Source organism: Myotis myotis, unplaced genomic scaffold, assembly GCF_014108235.1.
Source record: "Myotis myotis isolate mMyoMyo1 unplaced genomic scaffold, mMyoMyo1.p scaffold_m19_p_4, whole genome shotgun sequence".
Classification (NCBI taxonomy): domain Eukaryota; kingdom Metazoa; phylum Chordata; class Mammalia; order Chiroptera; family Vespertilionidae; genus Myotis; species Myotis myotis.
Genome location: NW_023416346.1, coordinates 16563515 through 16590809, shown reverse-complemented (window position 1 = coordinate 16590809; position 27295 = coordinate 16563515). Strand labels below are relative to the sequence as shown.

The window sequence follows — 27295 nt, the reverse complement described above, 5'->3', positions numbered from 1 at the left end:
AAATTGCTCTATCTTTACCAGTTGAATAACTCAGGCCTTGGCCTTGGCCTTTCCTTGTCTGGAATGTATGTGGATGACAGGTGGTACCCATGCTCACCTGATGGAATAATCACAAGAGTCTTTGGCTACATGTGCCCCCAAAAGGGTTTCCAGCTCTAGGATTTTGTAATGGTGAAACGCTATCAATACAGGATATAAGACAATCTACCTTCTTCTAACCTAAATAAGTGTGTGTGTGTGTGGGGGGGGACTCATTTTGATACAAAAGAAAGGGCTGAGTATATAAATCAGGTGGGATTTTCATAAACAACTGGGCAACATTGCTCTCAACATTTAAAAATATTTTTATAGATTTCAGAGAGGAAGGGAGAGAGAGATAGAAACATCAATTATGAGAAAGAATCATTGATCAATTGCCTCCTGCACACCCCCTACTGGGGATCAAACCCACAACCCGGGCATGTGCCCTGACTGGGTATCAAACCATGATTTCCTGATTCATAGGTCGAAACACAACTACTGAGCCACACCTATAGGGCGGGCTTCTGTCAACATTTAAGTTGGGCCTAAATTGAAAGTTTTGACTATTTTGCTTAAACAGTCTGAAATAATATGAGAATCCTTTATTCATCAGCATAAAATAAATCCCATCTGCTGTATAAATTCAGGTAAACAGCCCTTCTCTGCAGCCTTTCTCTAGAAATGGGTTTGAGAAATAGTTTAAAGCACTCCAAGCTAAACTGCTATGTTATCAGAGGCTGAGAATTTTCAGTGACTCAACTCTGACTAAAAATGGGTCCTTGCCCCCATTGACTTTAATGTAAGGCACAATGGCTGTCAGTAAGTGTGTGTTATAGTGCAATAAAAGCAACTTAATATTTCAGTTGTTTTGAAGAGTTTCCTTAGAGATTAATGGACCAGTTCAATAAAGGAGTTATTTACTTAGCCCAGGGATCAGGAACCGTTTTTCTCCCAAGGACCATTTGGATATTTATAATATCACTAGTGGCCCAGTGCATGAAATTCATGCACATTAAGAGGGGATTATTTAGAGGAAATATTTTAATATTGCTATTTGCCTTTTCTCTATAATAGAAGTGTCAGAGATGAAAGAAAATTAGTAAAATGTACATGAAAAGCTTCCTCTGGTCAGAGTCTGGGGTGCACTACGGGACCCGGAGTCAAGTCCCTGCCTACCAATGTATGCCTCAAAATCACGCAAGACCCAGACCCGTCCAGCGCCCCCGCATTGGGCTAGATCCAGACTCAGCTGGTCCCACCCTTGTCAAGCTCCTCCCGGCAGGGGGCGCAGCCTCAGGACCCCTGGCCCAGCACCAGGGCAAAGGCATGGCCTGAGATCCCCTGTCAAGCCCTGCCAGGTGGGGGGGCATGGCCTGAGGTCCTCCCTCAAGCCTCGCTGGGTTGGGGCACACCTTAAGGTCCCCCATCAAGCCCCACCATGTGTGGGGGGGCACAGCCTTAGGTCCCCCATCCCAGTGCCGGGAGGGGGTCACAGCCTCAGGTCCTCTGCCAAGCCCCACCAGAAGGGAGGCACAGCCTCAGGTCCCAGATCAAGCCCCGCTGGGCGAGGGGAGCAGCCTGAGGTGCCCTGGCCCAAGACTAGGGTGTGGGGGATGCACCTTAAGGTCCCCCATCAATTCCCACCAGGCGGAGGGCATGGCATGATGTCCCCTGTCAAGCCCTACCAGGCGGGGGCACAACCTGAGGTCCTCCAGCCTGGCACCAGGGTGAAGGGCATGGCCTGAGGTTCCCTGTCAAGCCCCACAGGGTGGGGGGGGGTGCAGCCTCAGGTCCCTGCTGATTGCTTGTTAATGCTTGTTACAGGAACTCAGCCTCCACTCTGGGTGCAGCCATCTTTTGTTACAGAAACCCTCCCTCCACTGTGGGCACCAGCATCTTTGTGGATTAGTAACAGTCAATTTGCATATTCCCTCTTTATTATATAGGATTCGAGGGCCATAAAAATTACCAACTTAAAAATTAGCTGCTCTATTTGGTCAAAGATTTAATTAATACACCCCTAATGCCTTGGCAGGGCCAGATCAAATGATTTCCCAGGCCTTGTGTGTCCATCCATATTCCCCACTCCTGATTTTATCCTTTAATAATTAGGAGCTGATATGGAAAGATAAGTAATTAAGTAATCTCTGTGATTGGGAGGTACTTTGGAGGTAATCATGGTGGTTTCTTCTCTCTATTCATTTGTGGTGGCTCTAAGAAGCTGAAATAAGGCTAAAAGGGACAACCACAAAAGGAAGACTTCATGGCAAGAAATCTGCCTCTCCTCACCATTTGGGATTGTAGCTAACAATTTCTGTCTCTGGAGAAAAAGGTTGAGCACTAGAGAAACTCCTGCTGAGTAGCAAAGTTCCTAGGATAGGTCTCAGAGCCTTGGGAGAATAAAGTGGCATTCATCAATATAGGGGCCAGCCTAGTGTGAGGGAGTGTGTGCATGCTTACAGTGTGGCAGAATTAATGCTATAAATTCAGTGCCATCAGAGTGGCTAAGAAGACCTTGGATGCCAAGATAGATGATCAATGCCCCAATTCAGTTTATTCCAATCCTGACATAACTCTAGAATCTGATTTCTTTTCTACCCCATCCTTATTGTCTTATGCCCTGGTCCAGGCCACTACCCTCTGCTACCTGAAGTACTAAAATGGTGGTTTAACCAGTTTTCTTACTACCTCCTCCTTCCAGTTAATCTATGCTTTTTGCTCCTAGAGATCTATGCTTCTGACTCTTTATTTCCCTCCCCTGCTTAAAACCTTTGGTTGTTTAGAAAAAAGGCATGGCCCAGTCTCACCCCAACCTATCTCCTTAAGCTCATCACCTTTCACCACTGCCTACAGGTCAGTATACTCTAGTCAGACCAAGTGCCCCACCCATCCTAAAACCTGAAGTCTTTTGTTACATCTGTTTGTTCTCCTCAAAGTTCTTTTCTTTCTTTTGCCCCTGGTAGTTCATTCTTTCTTCAACTCATTGCTCAATCTGTGCTACTTCTGGGTAGCTGTCACCAGAGTCCTCAAGCAAACATATATTTCTTTTTAAGTCCCTGCGTACATGCTTCTAACATTGAACTTACATGATTGGATTGCAATTTTTTTCTTTATGAAGTCTTTGTTCTTGCTAAAGTGCAAGCTTATTAGGGGAAGAGACCTTTTCATATTCATAGTTGCTTCCCCAGGGTCAAGCACAGTCATGGCAAATAATAATGATAGTAAGATTATTATTGAGTGCTTTCCAACGATTTTACTTATAAAATCTCATTAAATCCCCACACCAACCTTCTAAAATAGGTGCTATTATTGGCTCCATTTTAAGATTAGAAACCTAAAGCTATAATAAGTAACTTACCAGAGTCCACACTTAGTACATTTTAAACTTGGGGTTCAATTCCAAAACCTGTGCTCTTAAGTACTGCAGTATTGTTCTTTTAAAAGTATTAGTTTATTAATTTGATTGGGGTGACACTGGTCAACATGAAGATATAAGTTTCAGGTATGGGTGTCTATGTTACAAGATCTGTATATTGTACCATGTGCCCAAAATCCAAAGTCAAATCTTCCCCTGACATCTTATATTAGGGCCCCCTTCTCCTTCCACCCCCTTCCCTCTGGCAACCACCACATTGCTGTTTGTGTTCATGACTTTTAGTTTTATATTCCTCATGAGTGAAAGCATATGGTTCTTAGCTTTTTCTGACTTATTTCACTTAGCATAATGTTCTCAAGGTCTATCCATTTTGTAAATGACGCTGTTTCATGCTTTTTTATGGCTGAGTAATATTCCATTGTGTATATGTACCACATATTCTTTTTTTTTTACTGTCATTTTTTTATTTTGTTCCTTTTTTTATTGCTTAAAGTATTAAAAGAGTATTACATATGTCTCCTTTTTTATTTTTTCCCCGCCCTTGACAATCCCCTGGCCTCCCCTACCCCCCAGTGTCTTATTTACATTGGTTATACTTATATGAATGCATTCAAGTCCTTCGGTTGATCTATTACCCACCCCCCTCCTGCCCTCCCACCCTCCCCAGCCTTCCTGCTGTAGGTTGACAGTCTGTTCGAGGCAGCTCTGCCTCTGTATCTATTTTTGTTCATAAGTTTATAATGGTCTTTATTATCCAGAAATGAGTGAGATCATGTGATATTTTTCCTTCATTGACTGGCTTATTTCACTTAGCATAATGCTCTCCAGTTCCATCCATGCCATTGCAAATGGTAAGAGTTCCTTTTTTTTTTTTTTTTTTTTTTTTACAGCAGCATAGTATTCCATCGTGTAGATGTACCACAGTTTTCTAATCCATTCATCTACAGATGGGCACTTAGGCTGTTTCCAGATCTTAGCTACGGTGATTTGTGCTGCTATGAACATAGGGGTGCATATATCCTTTCTGACTGGTGTTTCTAGTTTCTTGGGATATATTCCTAGAAGTGGGATCACAGGGTCAAATGGGAGTTCCATTTTTAGTTTTTTGAGGAAACGCCATACTGTCTTCCATAGTGGCTGCACCAGTCTGCATTCCCAGCAGCAGTGCACAAGTGTTCCTTTTTCTCCACATCCTCTCTAGCACTTGTTGTTTGTTGAATTGTTGATGATAGAAATTCTGACAGGTGTGAGATGGTACCTCATTGTTGTTTTGATTTGCATCTCTCGGATGATTAGCTACTTTGAGCATGTTTTCATATGTCCTTTGGCTTTCTGAATGTCCTCTTTTAAAAGGTGTCTATTTAGGTCCTTTGCCCATTTTTTGATTGGATTGTTTATCTTCCTTTGGTTGAGTTGTATGAGTTCCCTATAAATGTTGGAGGTTAAACCCGTATCAGTGATAGCATTGGCAAATATGTTCTCCCATGTAGTGGGCTTTCTTGTTGTTTTGTTGATGGTTTCTTTTGCTATGCAGAAACTCTTTATTTTGATGTAGTCCCATTTGTTTATTTTCTCTTTAGTTTCCAATGCCCTGGGATCTGTATCGGTGAAGAAATTGCTTCAGCATATGTCTGAGATTTTGTTGCCTTTGGATTCTTCTAGTATTTTTATGGTTTCCTGTCGTATATTTAAGTCCTTTATCCATTTTGAGTTTATTTTTGTGTATGGTGTAAGTTGGTGGTCTAGTTTCATTTTCTTGCATATATCTGCCCAATTTTCCCAACAACAATTTTTTTTAATATATTTTTTGATTTTTTACAGAGAGGAAGGGAGAGAGATAGAGAGTTAGAAACATCGATGAGAGAGAAACATCAATCAGCCGCCTCCTGCACATCTCCTACTGGAGATGTGCCCGCAACCCAGGTACATGCCCTTGACCGGAATCGAACCTGGGACCTTTCAGTCCACAGGCCGACGCTCTATCCACTGAGCCAAACCAATTTCGGCCCAACACCAATTATTGAAGAGACTATCTTGACTCCGTTGTATGTTCTTGCCTCCTTTGTCAAATATTAATTGAGCGTATTGGTTGGGGCTGATTTCTGGGGTCTCTATTCTATTCCATTGATCTATATGTCTGTTCTTGTGCCAGTTCCAGGCAGTTTTGAGAACAGTGGCTTTGTAATACAGCCTGATATCTGGTATTGAGATCCCACCTACTTTGTTCTTTCTCAGGATCGCTGCAGATATTCGGGGTCGTTTTTTATTCCAGATGAATTTTTGGAGAGTTTGTTCTAGGTCTGTGAAATATGCCATTGGTATTTTAATGGGAAGTGCGTTGAATTTATAGATTGCTTTGGGCAGCATGGACATTTTAATGATGTTGATTCTACCAATCCAAGAACATGGTATGTTCTTCCATCTGTTTATGTCTTCCTCTATCTCTTTTTTCAATGTCCTGTAGTTTTCTGAATAGAGGTCTTTTACCTCTTTAGTTAAGTTTATTCCTAGGTAGCTTAATTTTTTTGGTGCGATGGTAAATGGGATTGCTTTTTTAGTCTCTCTTTCTGAAAGTTCACTATTGGTGTATAGAAATGCCATAGATTTCTTGGCATTAATTTTGTATCCTGCCACATTGCCGAATTCTTTTATTAAGTCTAATAGTTTTTTGATGGAGTCTTTAGTGTTTTTTAAGTATAATATCATGTCATCTGCAAATAAGGACAGTTTTACTTCCTTTCCAATTTGGATGCCTTTTATTTCTTCTTTTTGTCTAATTGCAATGGCTAATACTTCCATTACTATGTCGAACAGGAGTGGTGAGAGTGGGCATCCCTGTCTTGTTCCTGTTCTTAGGGGAAATGGTGTTAGTTTTTGTCCATTGAGTATGATGTTGGCTGTGGGTTTGTCATATATGGCTTTTATTATGTTGAGGTATGATCCTTCAATTCCCACCTTGCTGAGAGTTTTTATCAAAAATGGGTGTTGAATTTTGTCAAACGATTTTTTCTGCATCAATTGATATGACTATGTGTTTTTTTTCTTTCAATATGTTTATGTGATGTATCATTTTTATTGATTTGCGGATATTGTACCATCCTTGCATCCCTGGGATAAAACCTACTTGGTTGTGGTGTATGATCTTTCTGATGTACTGCTGGATCCGTTTTGCTAAGATTTTGTTGAGGATTTTGGTATCTATGTTCATGAAGGATATTGGCATGTAATTCTCTTTCATTGTGTTGTCTTTACCTGGTTTTGGTATTAGGGTGATGCTGGCTTCATAGAATGAGCTTGGAAGTATTCCTTCCTCTTGGATTTATTGTAGTAGTCTGAGGAGGATAGGTTTTAGTTCTTCCTTGAATGTTTGGTAAAACTCCCCTGTGAAGCCGTCTGGTCCTGGGCTTTTGTTTGCTGGAAGCTTTTTGATGACTATTTCAATTTCTTCCATAGTTATTGGCCTATGGAGATTTTCAGATTCTTCCTGATTAAGTTTTGGAACGTTGTATTTTTCTAGGAATATGTCCATTTCCTCCAAGTTGTCTAGTTTGTTGGAGTAGAGTTGTCCATAGTATTTTTTAACAATCATTTGTATTTCTGTGGGGTCTGTTGTTATTTCGCCTCTATCATTTCTGATTTTGGGTCCTTTCTCTTTGCTTCTTGGTGAGCCTGGCTAGAGGTTTGTCAATCTTGTTTATCCTTTCAAAGAACCAGCTCTTTTTTTCATTGATTTTCTGTATTGTTTTTTTTGTCTTTATGTCGTTTATTTCTGCTCTAATCTTTATTATCTCCTTCTTTCTGCTCACTCTGGGCTTTTCTTGTTGCTCTCTTTCTAATTCTTTGAGCTGTAGATTTAGATGATTGCCTACCATTTTTTCTTGTTTGTTGAGATAGGCCTGTAGAGCTATAAACTTCCCTCTCAGGACTGCTTTCATTGTGTCCCATAGGTTTTGGATTGTTGTGTTTTCATTGTCATTAGTTTCCAGGATGTTTTTAATTTCTTCTTTGATCTCATTGGTAACCCAATCAATATTTAATAACATGCTATTCAGATTCCAAATGTTTGAGTATTTTGAGTTGTTTTTATTGTAGTTTATTTCTAATATTATGCCATCGTGGTCTGAGAATATGCTTGGTATGATTTCAATCTTCTTGAATTTGGGGAGACTTTGCGACCCAATATGTGGTCTATTTTTGAAGATGTCCCATGAGCACTTGAGAAGAACGTATATTTTGTGGCTTTGGGATGAAGTGTTCTGAAGATGTCAATTAAGTCCATCTGATCTAGTGAGTCATTTAGGATTGCTGTTTCTTTGCTGAGTTTTTGTCTAGCAGATTTATCCAGTGATGTCAGTGGTGTATTAAAGTCCCCTACTATGATTGTATTGTTGTCGATCTCCCTCCTGATATCTTACAGGAGTTTTCTTATGTATGCGGGTGCTTCTGCATTGGCTGCATATATGTTTATCAGGGTAATGTCCTCTTGTTGTATTGATCCCTTTAGTATTATGAAGTGGCCTCCCTTATCTCTTGTTATGGCCTTCACTTTGAGGTCTATTTTGTCCAATACAAGTATTGCTACCCCAGCTTTTTTTTCATTTCCATATGCCTGAAAGATATTTTTCCATCCCTTCACTTTCAGTCCGTGTGAGTCCCTTCTAATAAGGTGGGTCTCTTGTAGACAGCAAATATATGGGTCATGTTTTTTTATCCATTCAGCCACTCGAGGTTTTTTGATTGGGCCATTTAGTCCATTTACGTTTAAAGTTATTATTGAAAGGTACTTGTTTGTAGCCATTTCTATTTTTTTGTGGCTGTTTTCTTTCTGGGCTTTTTATTTCTTCTTTTTACACCAGTCCCTTTAGCATTTCTTGCATTGCTGGCTTGGTGGTGATAAACTCCCTTAGCCTTTTTTTTTGTCTGTGAAGCTTCATATTTCCCCTTCAATTTTGAATGATAGCCTTGCTGGATAGAGTATTCTTGGATTCAGTCCTTTGCTTTGCATCACTTTGTAAATTTCTGTCCATTCTTTTCTGGCCTGATGTGTTTCTGTTGAGAAACCATTTGATAATCTGATGGGGGATCCTTTGTAGGTAACTCTCTGTTTCTCTCTTGCAGCCTTTAAGATTCTCTCTCTGTCTTGTACATTTGCCATCGTTATTATGACATGTCTTGGTGTGGGTCTTTTGGGGTTCATCTTGCCTGGGACTCTCTGTACTTGTGTAACTTTTTTCTTCCCCATATCTGGGAAGTTTTCTGACATTATTTCTTCAAATAGATTTTCTAATCCTTGCTGCTCTTCTTGTCCTTCTTGCAGGCCTATTATGCGTATGTTACTTTGTTTCATGTTGTCTCGAAGCTCCCTTAGGCTCTCCTCCTGCTTTTTAATTTTTTTCTCCAGTTGCTGTTCAGATTGAGCTTGTTTCTCTGCCTTATCTTCTAACTCACTAATTCGGGCCTCTGCTTCTTCTAGTCTGCTGTTGAAACTTTCCATGGTGTTTTTGATTGTAGCTATATCACTTTTCATTCCTTACTGATTCTTGCATAGGTTGTTGATTTTCTCATCCATCCCGTGAATGAATTGTACAACCATTATTCTGAATTCTTTTTCTGTCATGTTGCATGCTTCAACTTCATTAATTTCTTTTCTTGGTGACTCCTCATTGTCTTTCCTCTGGGTGTTGTGTCGTCTCTTCATTCTGATTATCTCCCGATGGTTCAAACGTCGAGTTGCGTGGGCCTGGGCCATGTGCAGTGGGAGCCTCCCACCACCCTAGTGTCACTGAAGAGCTCTGACACTAAGATGTGTGGTTGTTTTGGGTTGGTGGGAACCAGGCTCGCTCAGAGTCAGTGTTGTCAGCGCTCAATGTGGCCCCGTACACGCCCTTAGAATCAGGGACCCTGCCTCCACCGTGCTGGAACAGAGACCCCCCTGAAGTGTGTTGAAAACCAGAGCCCCCTAGCGTGCGCCAGGAGTCAGAGTTCCCCAAGAATCCAGTATCAGTGTCTCTGTTGCTTTGCGGGACTTTGCCTTGAGAATCAGGGTCCCTGTGTGCCCTTGCACCAGGAATTGGAGTCACTGGCTCTTAGTATCAATGCATAGGGAATCAGGATCTCAGGCACAGGTGGTAAGAAACACAGTCAAGTCACTGGTGCTTGGTGCTGCCTCCTGCCCAGAGAATCGGGGTCCCTGGGCCTGTGCTACGTGGGACAAATTACCGGTGTTGGCGCGATTGCTCCCAGCCCAGGGCTCCGAAGCGGGCAATGTGAGTAGGATCAGTTCCTGGGGTTCGTGCATTTGCTCCCAGCCCAGGGCTCCTGGAACAGGCAGTGCGAGCAGGACCAGATCCCGGTGTTCACGCAATTGCTCCCAGCCCAGGACTCCTGAACCCGGCCCTATGCGAGATCAGTTCCAAGGTGCTGGCACACTTCCAGGCTAAAGTTCCTAGAGCGCTGAGGCCCCAGCAAGGGGTGGGTCTATCAGTTAGTTACTCTGGTGCTGCCAGCAAGCCTGCGGGAAGGGGGGATGGGCTCTGTTACTCATGGATCTGCCGCGGGGATTTCTGAACTTTTGGTGTCCGCAGGTCTCTAGCTGTGGTCACTGGTCTCTGTCCCCAGTGGCTGCAGGGTCCTGGTATGCGTCTGAGATCAGACTGGGTGGTGCTGAGGCCAGGATCCTAGTCTCAAGCAGCTCTGTTTCCCAAGATGGCGTGGTCTCCGTGCCTGTGCTGGCTGCCCAGGAGTGTCTGCGCAGGGAGCGGGACTCCGCTGCCTAAGACTGCCTGGTTTAGCAGCCCCTTAGAAGACCTGCAGAATCTAACTGTCCCTAGCTCATACACACACACCACACACATCCACACACTCCTCTATCACTTCCTTGCGCTCTCACACTCTCTCCCTCCCTACCTTCCTGTTGGTCGCCATTTTCTCCTCTGTACCACATATTCTTTATCCACTCCTCTATCATGGGACACTTTTGTGTCTTGGCCACCATAAATAATGCTGCAGTGAACATAGGGCTGCACATATCTTTGCAAATACATGATTTCAAGTTTTTGGGATATATACCCAGGAGAGCTTTGGGGGCATATACCCAGGAGAGGGATTGCTTAATTTTTTGAGGAGTTGCCAGACTGTTTTCCATAGTGATTGTAACAGTCCACATTCCCACCAGCAGTGAATGAAGGTTCCATTTTTTCCACAATCTCCCCAACACTTGTTATTGTTTGTCTTGTTGATAATATCCACTCTAACAGCTGTAAGGTGGTATCTCATTGTAGTTTTGATTTACATTTCCCTAAATGCCAGTGAGGTTGAGCATCTTTTTGTATATCTACTAGAGGGCCAGTGCATGAAATTCATGCAAGAGTAGGCCTTCCTTCCCCTGGCTGCTGGCACCAGCTTCCCTCTGGCACCCAGGACCTGGGCTTCCCTCTAGTCCCTCACAGCCCTGGCTTTGTCCAGGAGGTCCTGTGGTCTAATTACCATATTAGGCTTTTATTATAGACTAGAGGCCTGGTGCACAAAAATTTGTGCACTCGGGGGGGGGGGGCGTTCCTCAGCCTGGCCTGTGCCCTCTCACAGTCTGGGACCCCTTGGGGGATGACCATCTGCTGGCTGAAGCCTGCTCCCCAGGGGATTGGGCCTAAGCTGGCACTCAGACATTCCTCTGGCAGCCCTCGGGGCATGTCTACTTGCCAGCGGGGAGCAGACCTAAGCTGCAGTTGGACATCCTTAGCACTGCTGAGGAGGCAGGAGAGGCTCCCACCACCACCGCTGTACTGGCATCTGTCAGCCTGGCTTGTGGCTGAGCAGAGCTCCCCCATGTGAGAGCGCACTGACCACCAGAGGGAAGCTCCTGCATTGAGCGCCTGGCCCCTGGTGATCAGTGTGTGTCATAGTGACCAGTCATTCCCAGTCTTTCTGCTGTTAGGATCAGTTTTTGCGTATTATCCTTTTACTATATAGGATAGAGGCCTGGTACAGGGGTGGGGACTGGCTGGTTTGCCCTGAATGGTGTCCTGGATCAGGGTGAGGGTCCCGCTTGGGTGCCAGGCCAGCCTGAGTGAGGAGCTGATGGCTGTTTTCAGGCTTCCCGCACCCCCTTTAGGGTGGGGGTCCCCACTGGGGTGCCTGGCCAGCCTGGATGAGGGGCTGATGGCTGTTTTCAGGCTTCCCACACCCCCTTCAGGGTGGGGGTCCCCACTGGGGTGCCTGGCCAGCCTGGATGAGGGGCTGATGGCTCTTTTCAGGCTACCTGCACCCCCTTCAGGGTGGGGGTCCCAACTAGGGTGGCTGGCCAGCCTGTATGAGGGGCTGATGGCTCTTTTCAGGCTGGCAACACCCCCTTTACAGTGGGCATCCCCACTGGGGTGCCTGGCCAGTCTGGATGAGGGGCTGAGGGCTGTTTTCAGGCAGGCCAAGCCTGCAACTGAAGCTCCCAGTCTCTCCTTTTTTCTTTTTTTATTCTGGGATTTATTTACCTTCTGTAATTGAAACTGTGTTGCAGCTCCAGCTCTAAGGCTGGCTGGCTGAAAGCAGGTATCTGTGGTTTGTTTAGCTTCTATAATTGCAACATTGTTGCATCTGGAGCTCAGAGCTGGGCCGTGGCAGGTGGGGAACCTTGGGTTCCTCCATCACCGGGGCAACCAAGCCTCATGTTCGCTTCAGCTGTGTGGCTGCTGGCCGATATCTTTGTTGGCAATTAATTTGCATATACTGCTGATTTGCCAATGGGAAGTGTAGTGGAGGTATGGTTAATTACCATGTTTGTCTATTATTAGATAGGATTGACTGTTTGCAAGTCTTCTTGAGAGAAGTGTATTTTCAGATCCTATGACCACTTTTTGATTGGGTTGTTTGGTGTTGTGTTTTACAAGTTCTTTATTTATTTTGGAAATTAAATCCTTGTCCAAGCTACTGTTTGCAAATATCATCTCTCATCTGGTTGGCAACCTCTTTGTGTTGTTGACTTGGGGTTTCTTTTGTTCTTTTTTTTTCTAGTGCTTTAAGATGTGAGGTTATGTTATTTACTTGGGATTTCTCTTATTTCTTGAGATAGGCCTGTACTGATATAAATTTCCCTCTTATTACTGTTTTTGCTGCATCCCAGAGGTTTTCATATGTTGTATGACAGTCATTATCATTTGTCTCTACATATCTCTTGATCTCATCTTTTATTTATCCTTTGACCCAGTCATTTTTTAGTAGTATGTTGTTTAATTTCCATGTATTTGTGGGTTTCTTTACTTCCTTTTTGCTGTTGATTTCTAATTTTCAGGGTGTTTTGGTAAGAGAATATGCTTGATATCATTTCAGTCTTCTTGAACTTGTTGATTCTAGTTTTGTGATCCAACGCATGGTCTGTCCTTGAGAATGTTCTACTTGCACTGGAGAAGAATCTATAATCTGATGATCTGGGATGAAAGGTTCTGTAAATGTCAATTATGTCCATTTAGCCTACTGTATTATTTAAAGCCAATATCTCTGTATTTTCTGTTTGGTTGATCTATCTAGAGCTGTCAATGGAATATTAAGGTCCCAAACTATGATTGTGTTTTGATCTGTTTCTCCCTTTAGTCCTATGAGTAGCTGTTTTATATATTTCAGTGCTCCTTGGGTTGGGTGCATATATATTAAGAAGTGTTATGTTTCATTATATAGTATTTCTTTATCATTATAAAGTGTCCATCTTTGTCTTTTATTATCTTGAAATCTATTTTGTCAGATATGACTACACTTGTTTTTCTGTGGATGTTATTGGCTTGAAGAATCATTTTCCACCCTTTTACTTTGAATCTACCTTTCTTTTTGCAGCTAAGATGTGTCTCTTGTAGGCAGCATTTGGTTGGGTTTTGTTTTTTGATCCATTCTGCTACTCTGTGCCTCTTTATTGGTGAATTCAGACCATTTACATTTAGGGTAATAATTTATATATGAGGATTTCCTACAGTCATTTTATCTTTTGTTTTCTGGTAGTTCTTTACCTCAATTGATTATTTTCCTTTATGTTTCTGTCTTTTGTCTTTGCTTGGTGATATTCCATACATATGTCCCATGTTTCTTCTTCTTTTTTTAAAGCTATATGTCCTGGTTTTGGGATTTTTGTGTGTGGTTACCATTAGGTTTATAAAAATAAAGTTGCATATATAGCATAGTTTTTTTTTTTTATTTTGAATGCATCTAATGTTCATCTTTCTTTGCCAGCTCAGATCTTTCTCCATACCCTTTTATGGTTTTGTTGCCACAAATTATCCCTGTTTGTGCTGTAAGTTTTTTTTATGATCTTACTCATAGTGTTGTGAACTTATGTTTTATGTTTCAGGTAGAATGAACTCCCTTGAGTATTTCCTACAGTGGAGGTTTTCTGGTGATAAAATCCCATAGCTTCTGTATGTCTGGGAAAGTCTTTACTTCTCCTTCATATTTAAAGGATAAAATTTCTAAATATGTTATTTGTGGCTGGTAATGTTTCTATTTCAGACCTTTGAATATTTGGTTCCACTCTCCTCTGGCTGGTAGAGTTTCTGCTGAAAAGTTGGATGAAATGCTTATGATTTTTCCTTTGTAGGTCACTTTCTTCTTTTCCCCGGTTACTTTGATATTTTTTTCTTTGTCATTAATTTTTGGCAGCTTCAATATTAAGTGCTATGGAGAGAGCCTCTTTGGATTGAGGTAACGGTGTTCCGTTTGCTTCTTGGATTCAAAGATCTACTTCTTTCCATAGATAAAAGAAGTTCTCATCTACTGTTTGTTTTAATAGACTTTATTCCATGCTCCTTCTCTTCCTCCTTTGCAATGCCTATAATTCTAATAATTGCTTTTTCTGATTGAGTCAGATAGATCTTGTAGAGCTCTTTATTTTTTTTTTTATGTTCAGTTTTCTCTCTTCTTCCCTCTGCATCATGTCTTATTTCCTATATTCTATATCAGTGATTCTTTCCTCCTTCTGGTTGGTTCTGTTTTCCATGCTCAGTACTTAACTCTTAATCTCCTTAATTGCATGCTTCTTTTCCAGGAGTTCTGATTGGTTCTTTTATAAAGTTTCAAGCTTTTTGATAAAGTATTTTTGTTCCTTGATTTGTTTTCTAAGTGCACTGAATTGCCTGTTGGTATTTTCTCACATCTCATTGAATATTTTCAGAACTGCAATCTTGAAATACTGTCATTTATAGCACATATTTCCATTTGTTCCAGCTTGCTTTCTGGGAATTTTCTTTCTCTTTCTGCTCATCCTCATTACTGTGGTTCTTCATGGTATTTTCTGTCCTCCTTTGCTTATGCATTTATCTCTGCAGAAGTATTTCTACTATTTTCCAGTGGATGGTGCTAAAATGCAAGATTTTTTACCTCTTGGTCCCCCAGTCTTGAACCTCTGTGGCTTCACTAAGACAGAATGGGCAGGCTGCTTGTAGGAAGGATTTGTTTTGCCCTCAACCTAATGGTGACCCAGCTCTCGGTTTACAGATAATATGCTCCTGGATCCGACTCTAAGGGCAATGGGAGACAAGTCTTAAGTGCCCAAGCAGCAGTAGGGCTCTATGGTTCTGTTTCTTTGTCTGAAACGGCACCACCCAGTCTGACAATGGAGAGTTGCTTGGCAGAATCCATGCTCTGTCAGGCATCTGCTGGCTCAGTAACTCCCAGTTCTCTTGCTGATGAACCAGAGTAACCTTAAGAGAATCCCATTTCCTGAAACCCCTAGAAGTCCATCAGCTACAGAAGACCCTCCTTCTTTGGTCTGCATTACCATGGCAGGGTACACAATCTAGTTTAGATTCAGGCTGTGGGCCTACTGGGTGGCACTGAGCTAGAGGGCCCCACCTGATAAATCTAGGAGATTTATTCCAATGTAATATAGTCTAGATCTTCATACCATTTGTCCCTGCCACAGGGGGTGGTCATGGAATCAGACTTTTTAAGTTAAAAACTTGAGAAAATTAAATGCAGCTTCTCCTGAGAAAAAAAGCCTGAACACCTTTACCTCAGGGAAACAGAATGAATGCTTTGAAAAATATCACTACCTCTTCCTCATTGCCTGCTTACTATAAACAAATGATTCAGTGCTGCAGAGAATACAAAGCATCAGGTAGGAAAATATATAATTGCCTGATTAATTCTAAGCCAGTCATGTTTCATTCCTCCCAGCCTACTTTATGAAGAGGAAGTGCTCTTTAAGGATTCAGTAGGGCTTAGTTATCATTCTAGAAGAAGGCCCACTGTAAGACACTGCCTGATGAGAAGGCATAAGCCTTGAGGTATCCCACAGACTGAAATGATCAGCCCAGCTCAGGTGTGTTATTCTTTTGGAGCCATAAAAACTTACTCTGATTGTCAACAGCTCTGGATACTTATGAAAACAGTGGTAATTAAAACTAGTCCCCTGAAGACCCCAGAATAATTGAGACAGACTCTATGGTTCCTAATTTTTATTAAGAGCCTAACACCTGAGTGAAACAGCCTTCCCATCCCCTAAACAATGGAGATAGCAGGACTGATTCTATTTCCAACAACATTCCAACTCCGTTCTCCCAATGTGGACTTTAGAAACAAGGCTTAGGTTACCAGATGGAACCTACAAAAAAGAACAGGGTAATTCCTAATTGTCAGAACTTTCTAACAGTTAAAGCTACCGAACGATAGAAAGGTTTTGCCGGCTATCCATCAGACAATGGTTTATGGCCATATTGTGTGGATGTTGTAGCTATCTCCACTGGGTGACAAAGTGAAATAGATAACATAGGCACTTCCAACTGTAAGAGCTAAGGTCCATCTGAGTATCATATTGCAGCTATTTCCATAGATACTTAGAAACTGCAATCCAGCTAGTATCAAATAGTACAACTGATGACATATCTGCCTGGAAGGGCATCATTTTGTAATTCACAAATAGGCACTGTGTAGACTTACAACGTACACATTCATGGTTTTAAAGGTTGCTCTGAGCAAGGGTTCTGGATCAACTAATTGCTTCCAAAGATCAACCTTATATACAATGGTTAGAACCAACTATGTATTGGAACTGCCTCCTAAGAGTGGCTGGCCAAACGTCAAGGTATTCAAGGTAAGCACAATTTCCAGTGGGAGCCACCCTTAGCCTATTTCTCTGGATCTGAAGGTAGTTCCACATTTATATGTAGTAGGATATCAGGGCATTCTTTTTTAATTGTAATTGATTTCAGAAAGGAAGGGAAAGGGAGAGAGATAGAGATAGAAACATCAATGATGCCAGAGAATCATTGATTGGCTGCCTCCTGCAAGTCCCCTACTGGGGATTGAGCCTGCAACCTGGGCATGTGCCCTTGGACAGAATTGAACCGGGGACCCTTCAGTCCGCAGGACAATGTTCTATCCACTGAGCCAAACCAGCTAGGGTTGGCATCCTTTTTTTTTTTTTTTTTTTTTTTTTAAATCTCACTTGGAATTGTCTGGGTGTTTTCTCTTGCAATAGGCTTTCAAATATCCAGGGTATCTTAATTACTCTGAGAGGATCTCAGGAAATCCAAATTAGCCATGATGGGTTTAGACCAGATCTCAGAACCTCTCTTCATCTTGTCAAGGGCTTCTGATAATGTTTGCTAGTTGATAGCCCTGCTAATTTGGGGGTAAATGCCAGAGCTTTTTAAAAATAATTGTTCCAAGATCTATAGCAGCATTTCTCAGGTAATAATAATAACAACAATAGCAATAATAGCCAAGGTGAAAACAATATCTACCTGTATTTACTGATAGGCAATTTATATAAACTTTTTATAATCCTTTGAAAAATTATTTAAAGTGGCTACTACTGTCCATTTTAATATGTGAGAAAATTAATATTCAAAGAGATTTATTATCTAGTTCAAGAGAGCATACTCATTAAAATTCCTGTATTCAAACTAAGGTGTGTCTAGCTCTTGAGCCTTGACTTTTAAACCCATATTGCATCAACTAAAGGCTTCATTTCCATAGAAACTTCTGTACTAATCTTTTAAGCCCTCCATTTTTCCTCATCAAAATCACCTAAGCATCCCATTCTGAATTGCCAAGGTTTATGGTTAAAAATCACATGGGGCCTGTCACCTCATAGTGTCCTAGCATGTCTCAGTGGAAAAAGCCCTCTGAGGCCACCAGGTTCAGCTTGAGGCCAAGAGATTTATTCATAGACAAGACCCTGGGCACAACTCTAGCTTCTCCAATATCTCTACAGATTTCTTTTTGTTCATTTTACCCCATTGGCCCCTAGTTTTGTTAATTAAGCTCTTATGGGATTATCTCTTCAGTGCAGGGACTTGTTTTTTTTGACACAGTTTTCTGGACTATATTACTTTTTAAAAAAATTTTGTTTTATTGCTTAAAGTATTACAAACAGTATTACATATGTCTCCCTTTTTCCCTCCTTTATCTTCCCCTGGCCTCCCCTACCCCCCCACAGTGTCTTATGTCCATTGGTTATGCTTATATGCATGCATACAAACTTTTTGGTTGATCTCTTATCCCCATCCCAACCCCCCCCCCCCGCCATTCCCACTGTAGTTTGACAATCTGTTTGATGCTGCTCTGCCTTTGTATCTATTTTTGTTCATCAGTTTATAATGGTCTTTATTATCCATGAATGAGTGAGATCATGTGGTATTTTTCCTTCATTGCTGGCTTATTTCACTTAGCATAATGCTCTCCAGTTCCATCCATGCTGTTGCAAATGGTAAGAATGCCTTCTTTTTTACAGCAACATAGTATTCCATTGTGTAGATGTACCACAGTTTTCTAATCCACTCATCTGCTGATGGGAACTTAGGCTGTTTCCAAATCTTAGCTATGGTAAATTGTGCTACTATGAACATAGGCATGCATATATATCCTTTCTGATTGGTGTTTCTGGTTTCTTGGGATATATTCTTTTTTTTTTATTACGTCTTTTTTTTTTAATATATTTTATTGATTTTTTACAGAGAGGAAGGGAGAGAGAGATAGAGAGTTAGAAACATCGATGGGAGAGAAACATCTATCAGCTGCCTCCTGCACATCTCCTACTGGGGATGTGCCCGCAACCCAGGTACATGCCCTTGACCGGAATCGAACCTGGGACCTTTCAGTCCGCAGGCCGACGCTCTATCCACTGAGCCAAACCGGTTTCGGCGGGATATATTCTTAGAAGTGGGATCACTGGGTCAAATGAGAGGTCCATTTTTAACTTTTTGAGGAAACTCCATACTGTCTTCCATAGTGGCTGCACCAGTCTGCATTCCCACCAGCAGTGCACAAGTGTTCCCTTTTCTTCGCATCCTCTCCAGCACTTGTAGTTTGTTGATTTGTTGATGATAGCCATTCTGACAGGTGTGAGATGGTACCTCATTGTTGCTTTGATTTGCATCTCTCAGATGATTAGTGACTTTGAGCATGTTTTCATATGTCTAGGCTTTCTGAATGTCCTCTTTTGAAAAGTGTCTATTGCCGAGCCGGTTTGGCTCGGTGGATGGAGCGTTGGCCTGCGGACTCAGGGGTCCCAGGTTCGATTCCGGTCGAGGGCGTGTACCTTGGTTGCAGGCGCATCCCCAGTGGGGGGCATGTAGGAGGCGGCTGATCCATCTTTCTTTCTCACTGATGTTTCTAAATCTCTATCCCTCTCCCTTCTTCTCTGTGGAAAATCAATAGAATATATGTTAAAAAAAGAAAAGAAAAGAAAAGTGTCTATTTAGGTCCTTTGCCCATTTTTTTATTGGATTGTTTATCTTCCTTTTGTTAAGTTGTATGAGTTCCCTGTAAATGTTGGAGATTAAACCCTTATTGGTGATAACATTGGCAAATATGTTCTCCCATGCAGTGGGCTTTCTTGTTGTTTTCTTGATGGTTTCTTTTGCTGTGCAGAAGCTTTTTATTTTGATGTAGTCCCATTTGTTTATTTTATCTTTAGTTTCCAATGCCCTAGGAGCTGTATCAATGAAGAAATTGCTTTGGCATACATCTGAGATTTTGTTGCCTTTGGATTCCTCTAGTATTTTTTATGGTTTTCTATCTTACATTTAAGTCCTTTATCCATTTTGAGTTTATTTTTGTGTATAGTATAAGTTGGTGGTCTAGTTTCATTTTTTGTTGTTGCATGTATCTGTCCAATTTTCCCAACACCATTTATTGAAGAGACTGTCTTGACTCCATTGTATGTTCTTGCCTCCTTTGTCAAATATTAATTGAGCATATTGGTTTGGGTTGATTTCAGGGTTCTCTATTCTATTCCATTGATCTATATGTCTGTTCTTGTGCCAGTTCCAGGCAGTTTGGAGAACAGTGGCTTTGTAATACAGCTTTATATCTGGTATTGAGATCCCACCTACTTTGTTCTTCTTTCTCAGGATTGCTGCAGCTATTAGGGTCTTTTTTTATTCCAGATGAATTTTGGATAGTTCATTCTAGGTCTGTGAAATATTCCATTGGTATTTTAATGTGGAGTGCGTTGAATTTATAGATTGCTTAGGGTAGTATGGACATTTTAATGATGTTGATTCTACCAATCTATGAACATGGTATGTTATTCCATCTGTTTATGTCTTCCTCTATCTCTTTTTTCAACGTCCTGTAGTTTTCTGAGTAGAGTTCTTTTACCTCTTTAGTTAATTTTATTCCTAGGTATCTTAATTTTTTTAGTGTGATGGTAAATAGGATTGCTTTTTTAGTCTCTCTTTCTGTAAGTTCACTATTGGTGTATAGAAATTACCATAGATTTATTGACATTAATTTTGCATCCTGCTGCATTGCAGAATTCATTTATTAAGTCTAATAGTTTTTTGATGGAGTCTTTAGGGTTTTTTTATGTACAATATCATGACATAGTACTGGAAGTATTAGCCATTGCGATTAGACAAGAAGAAGAAATAAAAGGCATCCAAATTGGAAAAGAAGTAGTAAAACTGTCCTTATTCACAGATGACATGATATTGTACATATATTACTTCTTTATACTATTGAAATTATAAGTCATAGTAAAAATGAAAACAGAGTTTTCACACAAAGACTGGTATTGTGAACTACTAGATCCTGAGCAAACATCCTAACTCACTCAGGACATCTACTTTGTTCTGTTTTCATCTATATCATAAAAAGTCTGTGATTGTGATGCCATAATGGCGTCAGGACCAAAGACTGGTCTCACCAGGAGGTGCATTGATGGGTGGGCAGGACTTCTGGAGCGTAGTGGGCTGCCAGCATCCGTGGAGCATGCGAGGCTTTGTAGGGCAGAGGACATGGCCCTGATGGCAAGTTAGGCCTACGGGACCCTACTTGTGCATGATTTAATCATGCACTGGTCCTCTAGTCTAATTGAAAAGTGGAGAAAGGATTGCTGTTGTTGTATTTTAAGATTATGCACACAGACCTACATTTATATGAGCATTTTTTTCACATTTTAGGATATCTAGTGTGTGATGAATTTGTCTATGTAATTATAACATCATGAAAAGAGATTGCTATTTTTCTGCTGAGACTACCTTAATTGAAATGGGTTTAAATGGTGGTGCTATAAAAATTAAATTCAAAATATTTCATAATTTTACACTTTCCCTAATGTTCACCATTAGCAATGGATGGGAATGCAAACAAATACATGTATATTAAATAATAAAGCTTAATAAGTCAGGGAAGGAATGGAATGAAAAAATGTCTAACACCTCTAGAGATAACTAATGATAGTTTGCCTTCCTAGTTACTTCCTTGACTTGGGTTTATTGGGACTTGAATATATGCATCAAAATGTCCTTTATTAACAACCAAATTTATACCAAGCTTGTTGGCCAAGGGTGTTTAATATCAATTACTATGTAGATTGGCTGCCTATTTTCAGAAATGTACAGTTGAGGACCTTTAATTTCCATGTTAAAATCATATAGGGTTGGCCCTGACCAGTTTGGCTCATAGTATAGAGCATCAGCCTGCAGACTCAAGGGTCCCGGGTTCAATTCCAGTCAAGGGCATGTACCTTGGTTGCAGGCACATCCCCAATGGGGGGTATGCAGGAGGCAGCTGATCAATGTTTCTCTCTCATCGATGTTTCTAACTCTCTATCCCTCTCCCTTCCTCTCTGTAAAAAATCAATAAAATATATTTTTTAAAAATCATATAGGGTTGATTGGAGAGTAAAATAAGAGCTGAGTTCAGCTCTTTGCACTCAGGTTCTGGACAAGCTAGTTCTACCCAAAGGAGAGTAGCCTGAATACCGTGAACCCATTTCTGGATGCAGCTTTGAGACTCCATGAGACCGTTCCCTAGTCATCATGGCTTTGCATTGCTTGGTGAATTAAAATGAGAAGAACAAAGTCTCATGAAGACTTCACTTGTGATTACTTGTTAATAGTATTAATGATGTCTAAAATAACTGTAACCTGTATCAGGTTATAATGCTCTATGAAAACCTGTGTTTTCATAAAACATTTCACATGCAAAAGTTTAATTATTATCCTATTTAACAGATGAGAAGGCTAGATGAGGTTCAGAGATAATAAATGACTTACCCAATATAGCAGACTTTATGATTGGCCAAGCAGTTTAATCCAACTATATCAATATGTCTTCATTTGTTTTATGATTTTTTTATATTGCTGCTAATTTTACTTATTTAATACATCATCTTTTGTAAGTTATATCCTCTGGGAAAACATTATATATTCTCAAGTTACAGGTGAAGATAGTATGGGTTCCATGTTTACCTCCATGATTTCCTAGCTGTGTGATCATAAACAAGTTGTTTACTCTCTCTAAGTCTTGGTGTTTACATTTAGGAAATATGGCTAATAATAGCACTTCCTTCATAGATTTCAATAGCATGCTCCTGATTAAATAATTAGCACCTTCCCTGACACAGAAATTGATTCTCTAAATGATAGGAATCATTTATCACTTAGGTATAAATTAACATATAGTCATTGACTACCTATATTCAGAGGAGAGAGAGAGAGAGAGAGAGAGAGAGAGAGAGAGAATAAAGTCCTTTTTGACCAGCAAAAAAGAACCCACACTTGAAGCCTGGGACAAGGTCTAAGATTGTATTTATGAAATAAAAATATTAACACCAAATGCTCTTTGAAGGTTGATTAACTGGAATTTTAAGATAATAAGCACCTTCCCCTCTGTAGCTCAAACTTGGAGACAGTGAGGTGCACTGGAATTAATAATCCTGTAGAAAAAAAGGGCTCTGTGTGCTTGATCAACAATCTTGAAGGTGCTATTTCATCAACAAAATTCAGTCCATTCATATTTTCACGTATCTTTCCTTAGTATAGAAAGACTTCTTAGCCATATCATGAGCTTACTTCTGTTGGATCAAATCTTATAGGAAGATATCAGTCATATATCAAAAGTTAATGGCCAGCCATTTCTCGCCCAGCTATTTTGTGACCACCGAACTGCCATAGTGCAGAGGGAATAGAAAGGTAGTGGAAGTTCACTGGGCATTTTTCCTCTTTCATCTAGAGATCCCCAGCAGGCTTTGGGAATAGCCTCTGTAGCTAGGGGCTATTATCATACCCCTATTCTTTCATGGGAGACTTGGACCATCTTTTTCTCTAGAGATCCAATGCTACGTCCCACCTCCACAGTGATTAATCTGCATTTATTATACTTTCAGTAGTAAAAATATATAGATTTCGGTCATCTCTGGAGATGCTGAAATAGTCCTTTTTTTTGTTCTTGATTTAGGAGAAGGTAGAGAGGAATGATGTGTGCAGAGTATGATATAAATATGATCTCAAATATCTAATTAGCTGAAAGAATCTTGGTTCCCTTTGCACCTTTGACAGAATTGCAGCTGTCAGATTGTAGTTCCAATATTTTATCCTCATTGCAAGATTAATCTGAGGATGGCTTATAAAAGACACTTTCTAACATGAACACTACTCTGCTTATTTTGTAGGATGCTTGAGGACGACCTGAAGCTGAGCAGTGATGAAGATGACCTTGAGCCTGTGAAGACCTTGACTACTCAGTGCACTGCCACTGAGCTCTACCAGGTAGGAATACCTTAAGGCTTGGTTTGGGAACTAAGGGGTGGGGGCAAAAGGAACTGGAATGGTGTTGTTATCCAGAATCCTATGCACTGCTTCATCTCTGGTCTTTTGTGAGAGGGAAAAAAAGCAAAGATAGGCATAGTATTCTGGAACAGGATGGATCAGCTTACACTTTCATTAAAACTAGAGGCCCGGTGCACAAAATTCGTGCACTGGGGGGGGGTGTCCCTCAGCCCAGCCTGCACCCTCTACAATCTGGGACCCCTCGGGGGATGTCCCACAGGGATCGAGCCTAAACCAGCAGTAGGACATCCCTCTCACAATCCAGGACTGCTGGCTCCCAACTGCTCGCTTGCCTGCCAGCCTGATCGTCTCATAACCACTCCCCTTCCAGCCTGATTGATGCCTAACAGCTCCTCTGCCTGCCTGATTGCCTCCAACTTCCCTCCCCTGCTGCCCTGGTTGCCCCCAACTACCCTCTCCTGCTGACCTGATCTTGCCCCCAATGGCCCTCCCCTGCCAGCCTGATCTCGCCCCTAACTGCCCTCCCCTGCTGGCCTGTTCACCCCTAACTGTCTCTGTCTGCCTCATTGTCCCTAACTGCCCTCCCCTGCTGGCCTGATCTTTCCCCCAACTGCCCTCCCCTGCTGGCCTGGTTGCTCCCAAGTGCCCTCCCTTGCCGGCCTGATCTCACCCCCAATTGCCCTTCCCTGCCAGATTGATCACCCTTAATGGCCTCTGCCTTGGCCCCCACAACCATGGCTTTGTCTGGAAGGAAGTCAGATGTCCGGAAGATGGCTGGTCAACCTGGTCTAATTAGCATATTACCCTTTTATTAGTATAGATCCACCATGGACAAACTACGGCCCGCGGGCCGGATCCAGCCCGTTTGAAATGAATAAAACTAAAAAAAAAAAAAAAAAAAAAAAAAAAAAAAAAAAAAAAAAAGACCGTACCCTTTTATGTAATGATGTTTACTTTGAATTTATATTAGTTCACACAAACACTCCATCCATGCTTTTGTTCCAGCCCTCCGGTCCAGTTTAAGAACCCATTGTGGCCCTCGAGTCAAAAAGTTTGCCCACCCCTGGTATAGATAGATTATATAGGATAAGATTGCTTAAATTGGGGGGGAGGGGCTTTTTCAGCATGAGGAGATGCTCTTGGCAGACAAAAACACATAATCCCTATATCTGGACTTATAGCCAGCCATGTGCACTATATTGCCAAAGCGGTCATTAAAAAATTGAACTGCTTTCTTACATCTTACACCAAACAGCTGTTGCCCTTAAAACCCCTCCTCAGGCCCCACCTTAGATTCTGCCTTTGCAGTTCAGCCAGATTAGGTTCTGATTGGTCAGTTTCTATTCCAGTCAGCATCAAAAGCTCTGCCTCATAGGCAGCCATTGGCTCCTGGAACTTCACCCAGATTAGGTTCTGATTGGTCAGTTTCTATGCCAGTCAGCATCTCCGGGCCTATCTCTGGGCTTGATCAAAGAGGCAGGGCTGATTAGCAGCCCCTGATGGAGGCCCTGAGAAAAACAGAGGCCTGGCTGCTGGGGAAACCCAGAGATAAAGAGAGAGGCAACAGCTGGTCAACAGCTGCCACAGAGGCTGCAGATCAGAGCCTGCCTCTCTCTCTCTCTCTCTCTCTCTCTCTCTCTCTCTCTCTCTCTCTCTCTGCAGGCCTCTCTCTGGGCCTGATCTGCAGCCCCCTCGGCAGTCAGTGCTGGGTCGCTGCACCAGCATTGGCTGAAGTCAGTGCTGGGTCACCAAGGCAACCCAGCACTGACTTCCGGTGTTTGGTCAAGCCTTCCGTCATTATGGACCCTGGCTCTTTATATATATAGAATTAGAGTAAAGAGATGTTGAGCTCTTGAAAACTGCTTTCATCTTCTCCCTGTTTCCTCTTTGGCATACGCAATATTGGTTGTTAGTAAGCAATTGAGATTTTCTTTCCCTTTCTTGGGCAAGGTATTGTCTTGAGTGAGCTGTAACTTTAGTAACTTCAGTGTGAGGTTTAGAGCCTATGCTAATTAATTAATTAAAATATAACTGTGATTACTCCATTCACCTTTCCCAGGTGTGCCACTTCAGAACACAGCTGAGAATCAGTACTCAGAATCTTGCAGCTTTCATGAACCTTCAGGCAAAAGACATTTGGCAAAAACTTGAGTTACATTTTATAACTGGCTTCTTTTACTTACTATAATGTTTTCTAGGTTCATCCATGGTGTAACATGTATCGATACCACATTCCTTTTTGTGGCTAAATAATATTGTTTTATGGATCTACTACCTTTTATTTATCCATTCATCACTTTAGGGACATTTTGGTTGTTTCCACCTTTTAGCTATTGAAAATAGGGCTTCTATGAACATTTGTGTCTAAGTTTCATTGGAATACATGTTCCAGTTCTTTTGAATTTAATCTTTCATTTTTTTTTTCAATTCTTCCACTTAAAATTGAAATGGTTGAGTCATGTAGTAATTCTATGTTTAACTAATTGAAGGACTGTCAAAATCATTTTCTTTTCAGGCAAAATAAAATAGTACCATGTAGATATTATAGTTAATTTATCTTATCTTATAATTGGGACCTTCATACCTCTGCAACATCAGAAGGAATGCTAAGAGGTCCCACTTTATGGAGTTGCCCTTTCTCTGAGCCAGGCATTAAGTCAAGGTTCTCTGTTTCATTTGAAACTTGCAGAAAACCTTAGAGTTAAGTTTTGGCTTCTTGTCTAAGCTACAGCATTACAGAATCATTCTATTTGTGGCAGGATGGTTGGGAGAAAAGCATACAAACAAATGCTTTGGTGCATTAAATCACACCATTGGTTGGAGCTGACATTATACTTAGAAAATTTCCCAAAACCTAGTAGCTACATTCATACAGACATACTCCAATATAAAAGCTATTAGCTTTCTGGAGATATCCTCAACTTATCTCACCCATAATCATTGCACCTGGACTCACCTAAGGAGACCCAAATAGTTCAGGTTTAGTGAGTACACACCACTCTTTTCCAAAAAGCTTCTGAGACCCTATGCTATGGCTTGCAACATAACAAATTCAAAAAGAATGCATTTCAAATGTATGTATGAAAATGAAATACAGGATCAAGACATGTTAATTTCTAATTTGACATTTAGTCCCAAGTATTTCATAATCAGAACAACCTCCCCTCTCCCTGCCCCCATTGGACCCCTCCACAGCAGTATTAGCCATGCTATGCACAGACAAACACCAATAGAACAATTAGGATGTGTTTAAATGCCAAGTATTATTTCTTCAAATGGGAAAGTGGAGCATGCAGCCAGAATGGGACAATTATAATATACAAATTAAATATGCCATGAGTCAGCCATGGAGACTCAGGGTTATACGGAAGCATTTTTAACAAAAGATTTTACCTTCTAGTGACTCTTAAAATCAGATACACAAGTATGCATATGGTTTCAGAGAAAAAAATTGTGATAGTACCCTGAAATTATTTGTTAAAAGTTTGTGTGCTCTCTTTACATTCCCCATTGCATTTTGCTTTCTCATTTAAGACTATTTAGGAAGCAGATATATCTACACTGTCTTCTAAGTTGGTGTGTCAGTGCTGGGACAGTGTGGGATAGAAAACAAAATAATCAGTATATATCCAAATGGATTATAATCCTGGCTCTGCCACTTTCTGGTGAACTTGAACTAAAGACTTAAGTGCCTAGAAAATGGAGATAACAATAGCAGCTATTCATTTGGGTTGTAGTGAGGATTCAATGATTAAGTGAATGAAAATAGGCAAAATCATTTGAAAGTATGGTTAGAATATAGTATATGTTTATCACTTTTTGTTACATGATGATGATGAGCAGCAGCAGCAGCAGCATCGTACTACTAATAGCAATGTAAAATGTCTCCTATTTTTTGAGATGC

At 41.1% G+C, this 27295-nt stretch overlaps 1 protein-coding gene across 1 annotated transcript in view; it reads left to right on the top strand.

Annotated features, from left to right (window-relative positions):
- AFF2 (AF4/FMR2 family member 2) overlaps positions 1–27295 on the top strand; it is a 191105-nt gene that overhangs the window by 52481 nt on the left and 111329 nt on the right. Inside the window, exon 4 of the mRNA XM_036305891.1 lies at positions 23274–23370. Coding sequence (XP_036161784.1) covers positions 23274–23370 — 97 coding nt within the window. The remainder of the gene's footprint in view (positions 1–23273; positions 23371–27295) is intronic.